Source organism: Suncus etruscus, chromosome 7, assembly GCF_024139225.1.
Source record: "Suncus etruscus isolate mSunEtr1 chromosome 7, mSunEtr1.pri.cur, whole genome shotgun sequence".
Taxonomy (NCBI): Eukaryota; Metazoa; Chordata; class Mammalia; order Eulipotyphla; family Soricidae; genus Suncus; species Suncus etruscus.
In genome coordinates this window covers 97,523,344-97,538,495 of record NC_064854.1, presented here as the reverse complement: position 1 = coordinate 97,538,495, position 15,152 = coordinate 97,523,344, and the positions used below count along the sequence as shown (strand labels likewise).

General features: G+C 51.3%; 1 protein-coding gene across 1 annotated transcript in view; it reads right to left on the bottom strand.

Annotated features, from left to right (window-relative positions):
- Nucleotides 1-15,152, bottom strand: part of MYO15A (myosin XVA) — a 59,218-nt gene that overhangs the window by 20,653 nt on the left and 23,413 nt on the right. Inside the window, exons 24-45 of the mRNA XM_049777665.1 lie at nt 14,579-14,663; nt 13,402-13,483; nt 13,197-13,327; nt 12,657-12,752; nt 10,153-10,388; nt 7,899-8,080; nt 7,563-7,635; nt 7,189-7,380; nt 6,810-6,988; nt 6,666-6,760; nt 6,071-6,191; nt 5,848-5,915; nt 5,704-5,781; nt 5,393-5,573; nt 5,163-5,295; nt 4,735-4,840; nt 4,531-4,603; nt 2,093-2,211; nt 1,893-1,952; nt 1,494-1,569; nt 1,150-1,265; nt 906-1,024 (exon numbers count right to left, since the gene is read on the bottom strand). Of these exons, the coding sequence (XP_049633622.1) occupies nt 906-1,024; nt 1,150-1,265; nt 1,494-1,569; nt 1,893-1,952; nt 2,093-2,211; nt 4,531-4,603; nt 4,735-4,840; nt 5,163-5,295; nt 5,393-5,573; nt 5,704-5,781; nt 5,848-5,915; nt 6,071-6,191; nt 6,666-6,760; nt 6,810-6,988; nt 7,189-7,380; nt 7,563-7,635; nt 7,899-8,080; nt 10,153-10,388; nt 12,657-12,752; nt 13,197-13,327; nt 13,402-13,483; nt 14,579-14,663 (2,601 nt within the window). The remainder of the gene's footprint in view (nt 1-905; nt 1,025-1,149; nt 1,266-1,493; nt 1,570-1,892; nt 1,953-2,092; nt 2,212-4,530; nt 4,604-4,734; nt 4,841-5,162; nt 5,296-5,392; nt 5,574-5,703; nt 5,782-5,847; nt 5,916-6,070; nt 6,192-6,665; nt 6,761-6,809; nt 6,989-7,188; nt 7,381-7,562; nt 7,636-7,898; nt 8,081-10,152; nt 10,389-12,656; nt 12,753-13,196; nt 13,328-13,401; nt 13,484-14,578; nt 14,664-15,152) is intronic.

Genomic DNA, 15,152 nt, shown 5'->3' with positions numbered 1-15,152 from the left:
GCTATTTCTGAGCAGATAGCCAGGAGTAACCCCTGAGCACCACTGGGTGTGGCCCAAAAACCAAAAAAAAAAAAAAAAAAAAAAAAGAAAGAAAGAAAAGAAAAGAAAAGAAAAAGAGAAAGAAATAGCTCCTCTTGGGACTGGAAAGATAGCATGGAGGTAAGGCCTTTCATCCAGAAGGACAATGGTTCAAATCCCTGCATCCCATATGGTCCCCTGTGCCTGCCAGGAGCGATTTCTGAGCTTAGAGCCAGGAGTAACCACTGAGTGCTGCCGGGTGTGACCCAAAAAACAAAAACAAAAACAAACAAACAAAAAAGTAATAACTCCTGGCTTGGAGGACCATATGGGATGCCGGGGGATCAAACCTAGGTCCATCCTGGGTCAGCTGCATGCAAAGCAAACACCCTACCACTGAACCATCGTTTCAGCCCCCAGATTTCTTGCTCATGTACTTCCGGTGTGATCTGAATAGCTTCACCCTCAGAGTCCCAGTCTCCCCAGTGCGAGCTAAGCTTGGCTTAATTAAAGAGCAGAGGTTTTCCACAAATAAACCATTATGAATCATAGCTTTAGAGGCTAGAGAGATAGCACAGTGGGTAGGGCAATTGCCTTGCACACAGCAGACACGGATTTGATCCCAGGCATTCCATCTGGTTCCCCCAAGCCTTGCCAGGGATAATCCCTAAACACAGAGCCATCCATGAGTAAGCCCTAAGCATAGCCAGAAAATATGACCCAAAACCAACAATAATAAATCCAAAAAACAAAACCCACGGATTGAAGGAGTTGGTGGTGTCTGTACATCACAGATACTCAGCAATGGGCTGTGGAGCTCTGAGGGGAGCAGATGCCAGTGTACCCCTGTCTCCAGCCAGCCCCACTCCTGCTAGCCTGCTGCCTACCTGTAGACATGCAGGACCCGCAGCTGTCCACCAGGTTCCCGGCTGCCCTTCACTATCTGCAGGAGCTTGATGCCAGTGTGGGATACAGCCAGAATTTGTACTCCAGTGCCAACGCTGCCCTGGGGACAGATAGAACTTATATGAGCATCTTTAAAACTCTGCTTGAAGTCCTGAGAAAAGAAGGGATAGAAGGCTCACTCACTTGCTTGCCCACCGGTCTGCCTACACACAAGCAAATACATACTGTGGCAGGGAAGAGGCGAGAGAAGTAGATTTCCCAGCTGTCCCGGGCCATGCTGACCACAGCTCGCTTTACACTCTCTGTCACCAGCGGTCGCTGTGTGTCCAGCTGGTTCTGGGCTAAGAGATATCAGGTTGGGGCCAGGCCCTGCCCTGTTCGTCCCCTCCTCACTCACTATATGGAGGTTGGTGGAGACCCAGGGAGCAAGTGTGGAATTTGTGTGTTCCCAGAGTCCACTGAAAAATGGGTATCCAGAGACAGAGAGGCCAGCAGAGGCCAGCTCAGACCTGGGCAGTGTGCAGAAGGGAAAGGGAGGGTCCCATCGTGCCCACCCCTCCCACCAGTACCAAACAGGGCCTTCATGGCCAGCCTCTCATCATCGGAGATACGGAGACAGGCCTCGGAGAGGGTGTCATGAAGGATCTGTGGAGATGAGTAAGAGGGACACAGGGACATCCCCAGCCATGAGCCAGGCTCATTTACACAACAGTGGAATTACAGCATGACACCCATTTGTAAGGGTCCTCTCGAAACCACCCTCCCCTTCCATGAGTATGAGTTGGGCACTAACTCTGAGTAGTTCCAATTGTAGACTCACTGGCTCTGTTCCAGGGCTCAGGGCTGCTCTGTAACTGCACAGCTGTGGCAGAGGCCCTAGAACCCCTGGCAAATAAGCAGATGGCCAGCTCATCTCCACGCCATGCTACTGTGGGGCCCAGAAACAGCGTAGGAGCAGTAGTCCTCACCTGCCGGAACAGGAGGTCCAGCTGCACTGGGTGGCTGTAGGTCTCCTTGGGGTAAAACACCTGTGGAAAGAGGCTTCCATGAGGCTTTGGACAGCCCTGACTCAGGGCACCTAGGTCTGACTCAGTTCCCCATCTGAGCTCCGAGCTGAACATGCTCTTCTGGACCTGCCCTGCAGGGCCCTTCTCTGGGTTCTAGGCACCTCTTTGCGCAGAAAGATCCTCCAGGGGGTGTCTTTGTAGCCATAGAAGTTGGGGTTGAGGCGGTGCAGCTGTGTCTGCACAGGCTCCTCTTCAGGCTCCAGTGACCGAAGGGGCAGCCCTGGGGACAGCAGGGTGGGAAGCAGGAGTGGATGAGATGCAGGTTCAGGGTATTACTTGTGTGCATGCTCTTGTTTTCTCTCTCTCTCTCTCTCTCTCTCTCTCTCTCTCTCTCTCTCTCTCTCTCTCTCTCTCTCTCTCTCTCTCTCTCTCTCTCCTCTCTTTCTCCTCTCTCTCTCTCTCTCTCACTCATTCTCATGCTCCAGATGTCTAAATATCTAGAGCAATGCTATTCAATTTCTCATTATACTCCCCTTCCAGCCTTTTTTTCTTCCTGTGCCCTCCTTGTCCTAGCGGTTGCTCTCTTATTCTTGTGCTGTGGCCCCCTTTGCCTGAGTTTCACCTGTGGCTCCTTTGGAGCTCTTGGAATATCTAGGTGCCACAGTCATAAGCCCCTACTGAGAATTGCTGCCCCAGAGTGTGCAGGTCGGCCCTGGGAGCTAGGGATAGGCACCTGGCTCCTTAAGTGTCAAGGCAGATGCAGGTAGGAAGCATCAACTAGAACTATTGAGCTTTCAGTGATACCAGCTGGGATGGAAACATGGAAACAGAATAGGAACCTAGGGAGGAGTCAGAATTTTCTTTCTTTTTTTCTTTTTTTGGTTTTTGGGTCACACCGGTGGCGCCCAGGGGTCACTCCTGGATCTATGCTCAGAAATCCCTTCTGGCAGGCTTGGGGGACCATATGGGATGCTGGGATTCGAACCACTGTTTGTCCTGGGTCTGCTGCATGCAAGGCAAATGCCCTACCACTGTGCTATCTCTCCAGCCCAAGTCAGTATTTTCTGAGGTTGCTTCATGCGGTGGCGAGGCAGGCCTCTCTGGAGAGCTCATTCAGACTGACATGGGAATGATGAGAAGAGTCGGAGAGGCCAGGACCTTTTAGGAGATTCTAGGCAGAGGGACCTTGAGGAAGGAGAAGACGTGCTGGGTACCAGGAACAGTGAGAAATGGAGTGTGGTAGGAAGATTGCGGGGAATCAATAGGGGGGAGCATTATTCAGGGTCTCAAAGCCACAGCGAAGACTGATGTTTATCTGAGAAGCCTCAAAACTGGAGAGATGGGGGGCCTGGAGAGATAGTACAGCAGGTAGGGCATTTGCCTTGCATGTGGTCAATTTGAATTTGATCCCCAGTACTCCATAGGATCACCCAAGCACTCCCTGGTATGATCTCTGAGTGCAGAGCCAGGAATAAGACTAAGTACCACCAATGTGGCCCTCAGCTATACATAAATACAAATTAAAAATTTCCATGACAGTGGGAAAATTCTAGGAGAGCTTCCACTGCATATGGCACACACACAAAAAGAAAAATTTTTTGTGGAAAAATTTTAGTAGGGACTTGATATAAACTAGTATGTAAACAGAACTGTTCCTGTGATCATGGAACTAAGATACTCAAATGCAAAGTTCTCTACTGCTGAGGCACTTCCCAGGTCCATGGCTTCTACTTTTCTTTCTTTTGTACTTTGTTTTTGGTTTTTCGGTCACACCCAGCAGCGCTCAGGAGCTACTCCTGGTTCTACGCTCAGAAATCACCCCTGGCAGGCGCGGGGGACCACATGGGATGCCGGGATTCGAACCACTGTCCTTCTGCATGCAAGGCAAATACACTACCTCCATGCTATCTCTCCGGTCCCATACTTTTCTATGATACATAAGGGATATAAAGGCTTCAAAAGACCTTATTTTTCCTCCCTGATCTAATGTGATGCCTGACTGTGCAACCTTGAGCACATCACTGAAGCTCCTGTTCCTTCCTTCCCACGAGGCACAAATAGTGCAGTCTCAGAAAGATGTAGTAAAGATTTAGAAGACAGACTGAGGGCTAAAGCAATAGTACAGCGGGTAGGGTGCTTGCCTTGAATGGGGCTGACTTAGGTTTGATCCTTGGCATCCCATATGGTCCTCTGAGCCCACCAGGGGAGTACAGTTCTAGGAGTAACCCCTGAACACTGCCAGGTATGGCACCAAAGCAAACAAAAAAATAGAAGACAGGGCCTGGAGAGATAGCATGGAGGTAAGGTGTTTGCCTTGCATGCAGAAGGACAGTGGTTCGAATCCCAGCATCCCATATAGTCCCCTGAGCCTGCCGTGGGCGATTTCTGAGCGCAGAGCCAGGAGTAACCCCTGAGCGCTGCCAGGTGTGACCGGAAAAAAAAAAAAAAAGAAGAAGACAGGCTGGGACTGGCAAAATGACCCATAAGTCTACCTATTATTATCTGTCTATTTGAGCCCAGGGTCACAGACACAGATTTGCAGGTGGGACATCTGTCATGGCCCTCTGCTCCCTCTATCCCTCCCACCTGGCCCCCTCACCTGGAGTGGGTTCCTTGGGCAGTCTTGGAGCACTGGTCACCGGCTTCACCAGGGCCACGGCCTCTCTGGGCACCTGATTCCCCCCCAAAGAAAGTGTTCTGGGCAGCAGATGGGCTCCATGAGGGTACACAGCAGGGTTTGAGATGGTCTATGATTTCCCCCAGAGGCTCCATTTGGCCTTTGCTTCCAGACCCAAACCCTCACCTGGGTGCTGGAGGATGGTACCTGGTGGCTCATCTGCCCCTTCAGAATCATCAGGGCTTCCTCATGGGGGTCTGGCCGCTTCACAAACATCCTCCCACCGTCCTTCCTGCAGGAGTTGGACACTGAGTCTCCTCTCCCCAGTCATAAGTTCCTCTCTTAGGAAACTTCTTCCTTTACCTCCCACCTTCACAAAAGAAAACCCAGAGAGGATCCAGGCATGCCCAGGGTCACCCAACACACTCAGAGAGCAGCAGCTTCTGCCTCTTGTGGGTGAGGGCTCCTCTGTACTGTCTGTGAAAACAGCAGCAAGTCCAGACTCAGTCCCTAATGGCTGACCATTACCCTGGTACATGGTACTCGCCTGGTAGTGGTACTGGTCTAGTGGTGAGGGTGGGAGTGAGATGCTGGCATGGTGGGACAGAGCTGACCTGAGGGCCTCAGACCGGCCTTTCCGTGGCGGCTGCTGGCACTGTCTTACAATATTCTTGATCTGTTGTGTGGGCTGTGGGAAATGCTCCGAGTTGAGTGTTGAATACCGGACCAGATCTGGGGAGGGGCAGGCTGTGGCAGACAGGAGGGGGACAGGGTTAGGCCCTGGGGATAGCACCACGCTCCAGACCCATCCTGTGAAGTGTGCAGGCTCAGGGAGATCTCTCACTGGATTCTGGGAAAGCTTGATCCTGCAGTAGAATGGGGGCAGCCACAGGCTTAGTGGTGGGCCTGGAGGCCTTGGCCAACGGGGCTGGGGCCACAGACTGTGGAGCAGTACGCAGCAGCACGGGTTTGGCAGGGGGCCCACTTCCCACAAACTTCATCTGTGCCTCCACAGGTAAAGGTCTCTGTGAAGAAGACGGTGGACTTCTTAAGACACTCACATCTGTTCACAGGGACCTCCTGTCTGTCCAGGAAATGCCACAGGCTGCTAGCTCAAAGAGGAGCACGGCTACCCTGGTGTAGCACAGAGCTCACCTCTGGGGGTAAAAGTTTGGGGGCAGGATTCAGAGGCTGCTGCTGGAGTGCCATGGCCTGCAGGGTCATCTCCTGGGCCTGGGAAATGGAAGGTATAAGCAGTGGCCCAGGCTTGGGCATACCTCCCACAGCTCTGGGACTCACCAGCAGCATAGCCTGTTTGTGGATGAAGGCTTGCTGCAGAGCCAGCGTGGACGCATCCAGACCTGGGACTGGCGGTGCAGTGGGAGGAGGTCAAAGGATGAGGTTTCAGATGCACACACCCGTCCCCCCACCCTCACGTCTGCAGCTGCCTCCACTCCAGCAGATGCCCTGGATCCTTGCCCAAGCACCCAATCTTTCACCCGCCTCCCCGCCTGACACTGACTTGGCTTTGGCTTTAGTTCTGGGGGTCTCCTTGGGTTGTCTTCAGTGCTGCTGCTGCCGCCTTCATTAGGTTCGCCTCCCCCCTTCATGCGGTAAGCAATGGCTGTCGGCTTCTCCAGGTCCTGGGCAGCAGGTGGCTCAAGTGACCATCTTGGTGCTGAATGCCTGAGGTTCCAGGGCAACGGGTACCCGACACCCAACACTCCTTGGGGGGAGGGTCCCACAGGCTGAGTGTGAGCCTGTGCCTAGCCCTTTCCATCATCCCACAGCCGCAAGGGTTCCCCACCCACCCCTTTTAGGGGTGTAGACAGAGGCTCAAAATTGGGCTCTTCCTACTTGGGGTTGCATGCAATGTTCTGTGGGGACTCCTGGAGTTTTCTGGAGTGCAGAGGGACACCCTAGGGCTACAGCTCCCTCATTTCAGGGGGACGAGGACCTGAACTTGTAGGGGTGGGTCTTCTGGGACATCTCTGCTCAGCACCTTCCACGACCCAGCAGAGGCTGGTAAGACCTGCCTCTGACCTAGCAGAGGGACCCCACATTGCCTCTGGGTGGTGTGATCAGAGCATAAGGGTCCTGCCAACACCCCTCAGTACCGCATCCCCGCAGGAGAGCACAGGGTCGAAGAGGCTGTCCAAGTAGCCATCTAGTCCCTTCTGGGGCACAGGTGGCTCCCCAAGGTTTCTGGAGTCTGGCAGAGGAAGGGACACATGGAAGTCAGGTTCTTTCTTCCCTCTGACCCCTGTCTTCTGCAGTCCCCTCAGAGACAGCTACCCCTCTCTGGGCCTCAGAACCCCTACACATACCGCTTTCGCCGTGACTGTAGTACCCGTCCAAGTCAGCCCCTTTGGTCACATGCCCTGGGGCTTGGGGCCTAGTGGGCATGTCCTCCTCCGAGTCCCAACTGTTTCCAAACACCCTGTGGAGAAGGAGAATGTGAGTATCTGCCCCAAAGAATCCAAAGTCCTCTCAGAACCACCCACAATTCCTCTGTGCCCTGGAACTGGGGGCTCCCTCTTTGAAAGCCCCTTTGGTGAGTCCCAACCGCTGGAGAGCCTGAAGCTGAAGTTCAGCAGTCCCTATAATTGCAAGGGGTGGGGATGGGGGTGAGAAGCTTACCCGCCGGGGCCCCCCCTGCTGCTCATGGGCCCTTCTGCACCCACAGTGAAGTAGGACTTCTGTCTTGGGAAGTCCCGGAGCAGCTCCAGGTCTGACACCAGATCTAGCACGTAGTCGTGGCCCCCCAGCTCTGCCCACTGCACCCCATTCTTCATGGCCACTGTCCAGCCCCGCCATCCATCTGCCAGTCCCCTGGTGACAGCATACAGAGGAGTGAAAATGAGCCACAGTAGGTGCCACAGGGGGAAACCCTGGGAGAGGGGTCAGATCCCAACTATGAGCAGACTGGAGCCCTGGGGAGCCCATGGCACCTCCTGCCCTCCCTCATTCCAAAGGGGCACAGGGTGTGCTGGGTGGACACTACAAGAGTTCACCTGTGCCTCAGTATGTCTCCAGCCACCTCTTCCCCCGAGCTCCAGGAGTGCACCTGGCAGGAGAATTGGTCACCTGGGGAGCAGTAGGTGCTGGTTCAGTTGGGCAGTATCTGCAGGTGCCCCACGGCCTTCTGCCTGCCTCCTTCAGGTGCTGCCTCCATATGCTCACAGTTCCAGCCTCCCTCTCATGCCAGGTCCGGCCTCTCACGACAGCTGACCCCTCTCCAACACCATATTCTATGGGCATGCCAACTACCCAGGTAGCTGCCAGGGTGGCTGACAATGGCTGCCATTCTCAAGGGAGCAGGGAGAGGAGCATGGGGGGAGGTTACTCACCACTGAAACAGCCCACATCCAGCACCATGTTGGCCTTTTCCTGGATTGCTATCCACTCAAGCTGGGTCGGAGGGAAGGTGCGGGCAGCGCCACAGCCCTGTTGCTGAGTTCGCCCCATGGCCTGCATGAGGCGGTGCTGACACACAGCCTGGAAGCCCTTGGGCCCGTAATCAGACACAAACCTGAGGTGAAGGAGTCAGAACTAGGATAAAGGCTTCCAGGCTATCCCAGATGGGAGTTTTTAACACTTAGAACTCTAAAGGGAGGTTGAAAAGGCCCTAGTTTAGCTTGGAAGTATTTCAAGTTATACCCAGGTTTCTAGGAGAATGGAACATGAAAATGGCCAGAGAGGAAGTATAGGGGTTAAGGTGCTTATCTTGCATACAGCCGATGCCATTTCAATCCCTGGCACATTATCCCTTGAGCACTACAGGGTATGGCCCCCAACAAATAAATACATAAGTAAATAATGAAAAAAGGAATACAAACTAGAATATCATTTTGAGCTGCAGAGGCAGCAGCATGAGGTTAAGGCACTTGCCTTCCATGCAGAAGACCCAGTTCAATCTCCGCCACATGTAAGGTCTCCTGAGTACCACTAGAAGTGATTCCTGAGCATAGATCCAGGAGTAAGCACTGAGCAAAACTGGTTGTGGAACACTTCCCAACACCCACCAAAAAAATAAAAATAGAGAAAAAAATAAAAATAAAAATAGAGGAGCCAGAGAAATAGCACAGCGGCGTTTGCCTTGCAAGCAGCCGATCCAGGACCAAAGGTGGTTGGTTCGAATCCCGGTGTCCCATAGGGTCCCCATGCCTGCCAGGAACTATTTCTGAGCAGACAGCCAGGAGTAACCCCTGAGCACCGCCGGGTGTGGCCCAAAAACAATAAAATAAAATAAAATAAAAATAAAAAGGGCTGGAGCATATATCAGAGTATATGAAAAGGGCTCTGGGTTCAGTCCCTAGCATTGCATGGCTCCTGAGCATGGCAGGACCTACTACCATCTGTAGCCCTAGTGGACCCAGCACCATTGCCCTTTCCTCAAAACCAAAACCAAAAACCACCATACACACCAAAAAACAAATAAACAAACAAAAAAACAACAACCCAGAGTTCTAGGATGATGTTGAAGATGTTCTAGGAAAGTGCAGAGTTCCAGGTTAGAGCCCCAGGTTAATCCAGGAGTCTCCAGCCAGCACAGACATCCAAGGATAGACCAAGGAATGATTTAAGCTGACTAAAACACAGCATGGTATGAACTAGAATCTAAATGGAAAGGATTCTTCTTCCTTCCCCCAGAACTCCTAGATAATTCAACCTTGCTTAACCCACCTCCACATTCTCATATATACAAGACATGGCTGTGAGGGTTCAACTCGTTGCAGGATCAGCAAGTCTGGGGATGGAACAGAGACTCCCCAAGCCTCTTTTATGTGCCTCTGGGCCAGGTTAGGAGCAGCAACATAGAAGGTTTGCAGTGGCTGAGAGAAAGATCCTGGAGACACTTTACCCAGGCAGAGAGTGGCCCTATTCTGCTGCTATGGCTGTCACAATTCACAAACTGGCCAATCAAACAGGATCCCTCCTGCCTGAGGTCCAGGGGAAGCCTGATAGACCTCTGTAACTCAGAGTAACTGCACAGGGAATTATAGGACTATCTCTAATTCAAAAGTAAAATAGGTTCAGAAAGGTATAGTGATGACCCCAGATCACCGAGCAGGCCCCAACTAAGATTCAAACCTGGGCCTGCTTGAGTTCTTCCTTTACAAATCACAGTAGAAAGACACAAGCATCATCAGGGACTGGAGATGGCCACAGTCACTTAGTACCAATCACACACCCATCTCAACTCTTACCATTTCCCATGTTTTTGCAGGTTTATCATGCCAACAGACTACAAAGCAGATGTCTTACTATTCCTATTTCATAGGGAAGAAACAGGATCAGGGAGACTAAAAAGCTAGAATTTGAATCTAGAATGCATGAGTCCAGAGTCCATGCTCCTAACTGCCCTACCTCCATGTGAGAAATAAGTATCTTTTTCCAATTCCCTACCTTCTGGTCCTGCTCCCCTCAGAGTCTAGAGTCCCCCATGCAGACTATCCAGTTCCACCCCTGCCACCCCTCCTCAGTATAGCCATGCCCTAGTGGAGATGAGCCTGATCATGCTCTCTGCTTCCAACCTACCCTTTAATACCCTACCCTAGTCCCAGTCCCTGTCCTCAGGCCCTGGTCACCAGATCCACTCACTTTAGAAGGTACTTGTTGAGGCGTGAGGAAGGTGCAAAGCCACTGAGACATACGGCCAGCAGGAGCCAGCCCCGCTCGGCATTGTGGGCGCTGGGGTTGTGCCACACTTGGTTGGCCAGTTGTGCCAGGATCTCATCCCGCAGCTCAGGCACTGCCAGTCCCTTCTGCACAATGTAGTTCCCAAAGACAATCTCCTGGACGCCATACAGGTGGGGGTCACCCATGAAACGTAGAATCTGGGCCACAGAAAGATTCTCAGAAAGTTCCTGCCAGGTACCCTCCCCAAATATGCCACTTCTAATATGTACCTTCTTATATCAAGCTCCCATGTTTATACGACTGCCAGAGCAGCTCCCCCTAACTGCAAGGAATGACAAGCTCTAGAGTACTGGCCAAAGAAATAGAATGGAATATCAGGAACTTGCCATGCATACAGCTGACCTGACTTTGATTCTTTTTTTTTTGTTTTGTTTTGTTTTTTGTTTTTGTTTTTGGGCCACACCCGGTGTTGCTCAGGGGTTACTCCTGGCTGTCTTCTCAGAAATAGCTCCTGGCAGGCACGGGGGACCATATGGGACACCAGGATTCGAACCAACCACCTTTGGTCCTGGATCGGCTGCTTGCAAGGCAAACGCGGCTGTGCTATCTCTCCGGTCCCCTGACTTTGATTCTTATCACCCCAAATGGTCCCCTGAACCTGACCAGGAGTGATTCCAGAGGGTAGAGCTAGCAGTAATCCCCTGATTGTTTCCAGGTGTGGCTCCAAAATAAAACAAAAACAAAATATAACAGAATATTTATGGACTCTGCTCAGGAAGCTCTGAGAAGCTACTCAGGAAACGCAGAAGTCTCTACACAGCTGCAAGCCCCTCCCCACAGCTCTGGGCTCCAACTGCCACCTCAGATCCTGCTCCATCCAGACCCAGATGGAACTTTGTAACTCACATCTGACCAGTTCTCTCCTGCAGAGGCATTTCCCTTGACCTTCTCAGTCCCTTGGGATGAAATCTGCGTTTGGATCTATCTCTCAATCAAGATCTCTGTATTTTAATTTTATTGAAGTAAAAGTTTTTAATCTAGGGATCATGAGGAGGGAAGAGACGGGGATATTCAAGAGAGAAGGGAGAGTGCTGAGGATATCCTAAAGTAAATAATAGGAGTGACTCACCCAGGTTGAGATGCAGTGACTAGAATGGGAATTCCTAACTCCATCACCTTTGCTCTTTCCTCTGTTGGGCTCACATCTATCTCCTTTTAGTGTCTTCCTATTTGCCCTCGCTGGCATATCCCTTCCCTTCTATTCAGGTACAACATCACCTCCTATAGGAAGCCCTTCTCTCTGCTCATGCACATTGCTTGATAAGGGGTGCCCTATGGACTCCTCAGACACTGTACCTCCTTCTGCCCATGCTGGTGGCTTCTGGTCAAGTCTGCTTTGCCCTCCCTTTCTGACTAGGAAGCCCTGAAGAGGATCTGGATCTATTCTTGGCACCTCTGGAAAGTTCCAGAGAGGCCCTTTTTGTTGGAATTCAACTTGTGGCACCTGGAATCAATCCCCAGCACTGCATATAATCCCTCAAGACCTGCCTGCCATGTGTTATCCCTGAGCAGAGCCCAGAGTAAGTCCTGAGCACTGCCAGATTTTAACCCAAAAAGCCAAAAAAATATTTTTTTGTTAATTATTTTTTAAATAAAATCTTTATTTAAGCACAATGACTACAAGCATAATTGTAGTTGGGCTTCAGTCATAAACAGAACACCCTCCTTCAGTGCAACACTCCCACCAACAATGCCCCCTCCTCCTTCCCAACCCCTCCCTGCATTCAAGACAGGCATTTTACTTGTCTCATTCATCTAGATTGTCATGATAGTTGTTAGTGTAGTTATTTCCGTAACTGCACTCACCACTTTGTGAGCCGGTCCTTCTAGTCCTTATCTCTATTGTCTTTGGGCATCATTACAATAATATCCTTAAATTTTCTTAAAACCCATAGATGAGGGGCCGGGTAGGTGGCGCTGGAGGTAAGGTGTCTGCCTTGCAAGCGCTAGCCAAGGAAGGACCGCGGTTCGATCCCCCGGCGTCCCATATGGTCCCCCCAAGCCAGGGGCGATTTCTGAGCATATAGCCAGGAGTAACCCCTGAGCGTCAAATGGGTGTGGCCCAAAAACCAAAAAAAAAAAAACAAAAAAAACAAAAAAAAACAAACCCATAGATGAATGAGACTATTCTGTGTCTATCTCTCTCTCCCTCTGACTTATTTCACTCAACATAATAGATTCCAGGTACATCCACATATAGGAATTTTTCTATATGTGGAAGCCAAAAATAATTTTAAGGAAAAAGAAAGCTGCTAGAAGAAAGGGGCCCCTGGCACAGAGGTCAGCACAAAGCAGAGCTGGAACCCCACCAACCGGCTCACCTTCCAGGAAGAAGGGGACTAATAGTGGAGTTCAAAAGACAGGGCAAGGGACTACACAATTAAAAGGCTAGTGCAGACCCATACCAGCTTGAAGATGCTCAAGGCCTCTGGATGGTGTTCAATGGGCAGCTGTGTGAGGGGTGATCTCAGTGGCACTGTCAGCATCCCAAAAGCAGGTTCCTATAGGCACAGATATGTACATGGAGACAGGGTTGGATACACACGCACCTGCCCTGTCAGCTGAGGGCATTCTTGGTGAGAGGTGATGGGTCCTGTCTGTCTTTAACTGCAGATGGGAATATTGAGTCTGAGAGAAGGGCTGATATTGACCCTTAATAGGCAACAATAATGTTGCCCTACCTGGAAGGCAACAGATCATCTCAGGGAAGATGCCTTGAGTCTCACTAACTGGTATTTTTCTGAAAGTTTTTCAGAGATGTTGGCAAAAAGCCACTTCATGAATGAACCCCAGAGAGCTGCTGACTGTTATCCCAGTTCCCTGGGCATCCCCATCCTCCCCTTAATTAGCCACTGAAGGGCAAAGACCTGATCCCATGTGAACTGTGGATTCTGACAGGTTAGAACCTGGCTCACTGCCCAGTGCTGTTCAGACTCAGTGATTACCTTGAAGTGGCATCGGACAAACTTGACCATGGAGTAGTTGTTGATATCCAGGGGCAGTGTAACACGGGGCTCAGTCTGAAGTCGTGGAGTTCGTACAGGGCATACCTGGGGCCCCTGAGCCAGCCTAGTGCCTGCAGAGAGGGAGGACAGGAGGTGACTGGCTCCCAGGATTGCTGCCCCTTCCTCAACCTACCAGCTGACCTACCTGCTGCTGCTCTCAAGAGCCTGGCCAGCTCAGCTGGGACTTGCAGGTGTCCCACAGACACCACCTCCCGCTTGTTCAGTTCCTAGAGGGGCAGGGCAGAGTGAGAGGCAGAATTGCCACAACCCCCACCGACTGATTCCTCACCTGAATCCTTCCTGTTATCCAGACCTGTACCCACTTCCTCCATCCAGAGCCACCATTTTGCCCTCAACTGCAGGAGAGCAGGTGGTCAAGGCAGGGAATATGGGCAGAGTGCTGGCAGGACCAGGTGAGACCAGCTCACAAAGCAGGCCAGCACAAGGAGCATGGGTCAATATGCCTGCTGGCTGAAAAGCAACCCCCACCTCAGTGATGACCAGAGACAGGGCAGACAAAGTGAAAGATGGCAAGGGAGAAACAGAAAGCAAGGGGCTGAAAGAGCAAAGCCTCTGGAGGGTGGGAAGGGTGATGGAGGGAGAAAGAAAGGAAAGAACGAAAGGAGAGGGAGGGAGGAAAGGAGGGAGGGAGAGAGAGAAAGAGGAGAGAGAGAGAGAGAGAGAGAGAGAGAGAGAGAGAGAGAGAGAGAGAGAGAAAGCTTGGTTTCCAAGAGCAGCTGAGAGATTTGTGAGGAAAATCTCATTTCTGCATACACCAGAGCTCTGAAATTATTTCAAGGAGAGTCCTGCAATTCTTCAAAGCTTTGGGGGCTACATTTGCTCTCCTGGTGGTTGGTCTAAAGGGCTGAGTGAGACTGCCAAAAATGACAAGCAAGCCCTATTCAGTTTATTCAGACAGCAGATTCTCAGGGTGTCCTATCACTAAAGGCTCAACAGTGGGGCCCGGAGAGATAGCACAGCGGCGTTTGCCTTGCAAGCAGGTGATCCAGGACCAAAGGTGATTGGTTCGAATCCCGGTGTCCCATATGGTCCCCCAAGCGTGGCCCAAAAACCAAAAAAAAAAAAAAAAAGGCTCAACAGTGGCCCCAGCTCCTTTCTGCCCATTGAGTCTCTGCTAACACAGACAGAGATGATGAAAGGCTCAGAGGAGCAATAGTCACACTGTTAGTGAGTGGCAGAACAGGGATTTGAATTGGATTCTGAGGCCAACAGTCTCCTCCCAGGTTTTAAATGCCCCCCCACCTCCCTCAACCCAGGTAGGACAGAGCCTAGTAGCTCTGAGGGTGAGGGGTGGGCTGTACCTTGAGGTAACGCCGGTGGCTTACATAAGTGTGCACTAGGGACCGGAACCTCACCAGGCTCCTCCTCATCTGCTGGTACCGTTGCCTGGAGAAGGGGGAAAGGAGTCCTCAGTGGAGAGAGGAAAGATTTAAGGATTAGAAGTCTTCAAGGTTGTGGGACTGGGGTTAGAGGAGAGTCAACCAATGTTTCCATCTTACTCTGGGGTCCTTTAACACAGACTGGAGTTTAGGAAGGGGCAGTGATATGACCCCCTCTAGGACATGTGGTAATTCTAACGAGGGAACCTCCACAAAACCAAAACCACATTTCCTGTGTATTTTCCATTTAGTTATCATCAGACTGTCCTAGAAATAAGGCATAGGGCTCTTTGAAGGCGAATAGATTTGGGCAGATTCCCCATCCTCAGGGGAGAGGCAGGAGGGATGTTCTAAATCAGAGCCAAAAAAGCAACAGTCCCTTTTGTATAGTCCCTCATGCTTGTCTTGCACGCTTGTGGGAACAAGGAGCACACTCTATGGTTCAGGCTTGGCACCTCCCAATCAGCCCCAGGGTCCCAGGAAGTCCTGCTGCAGC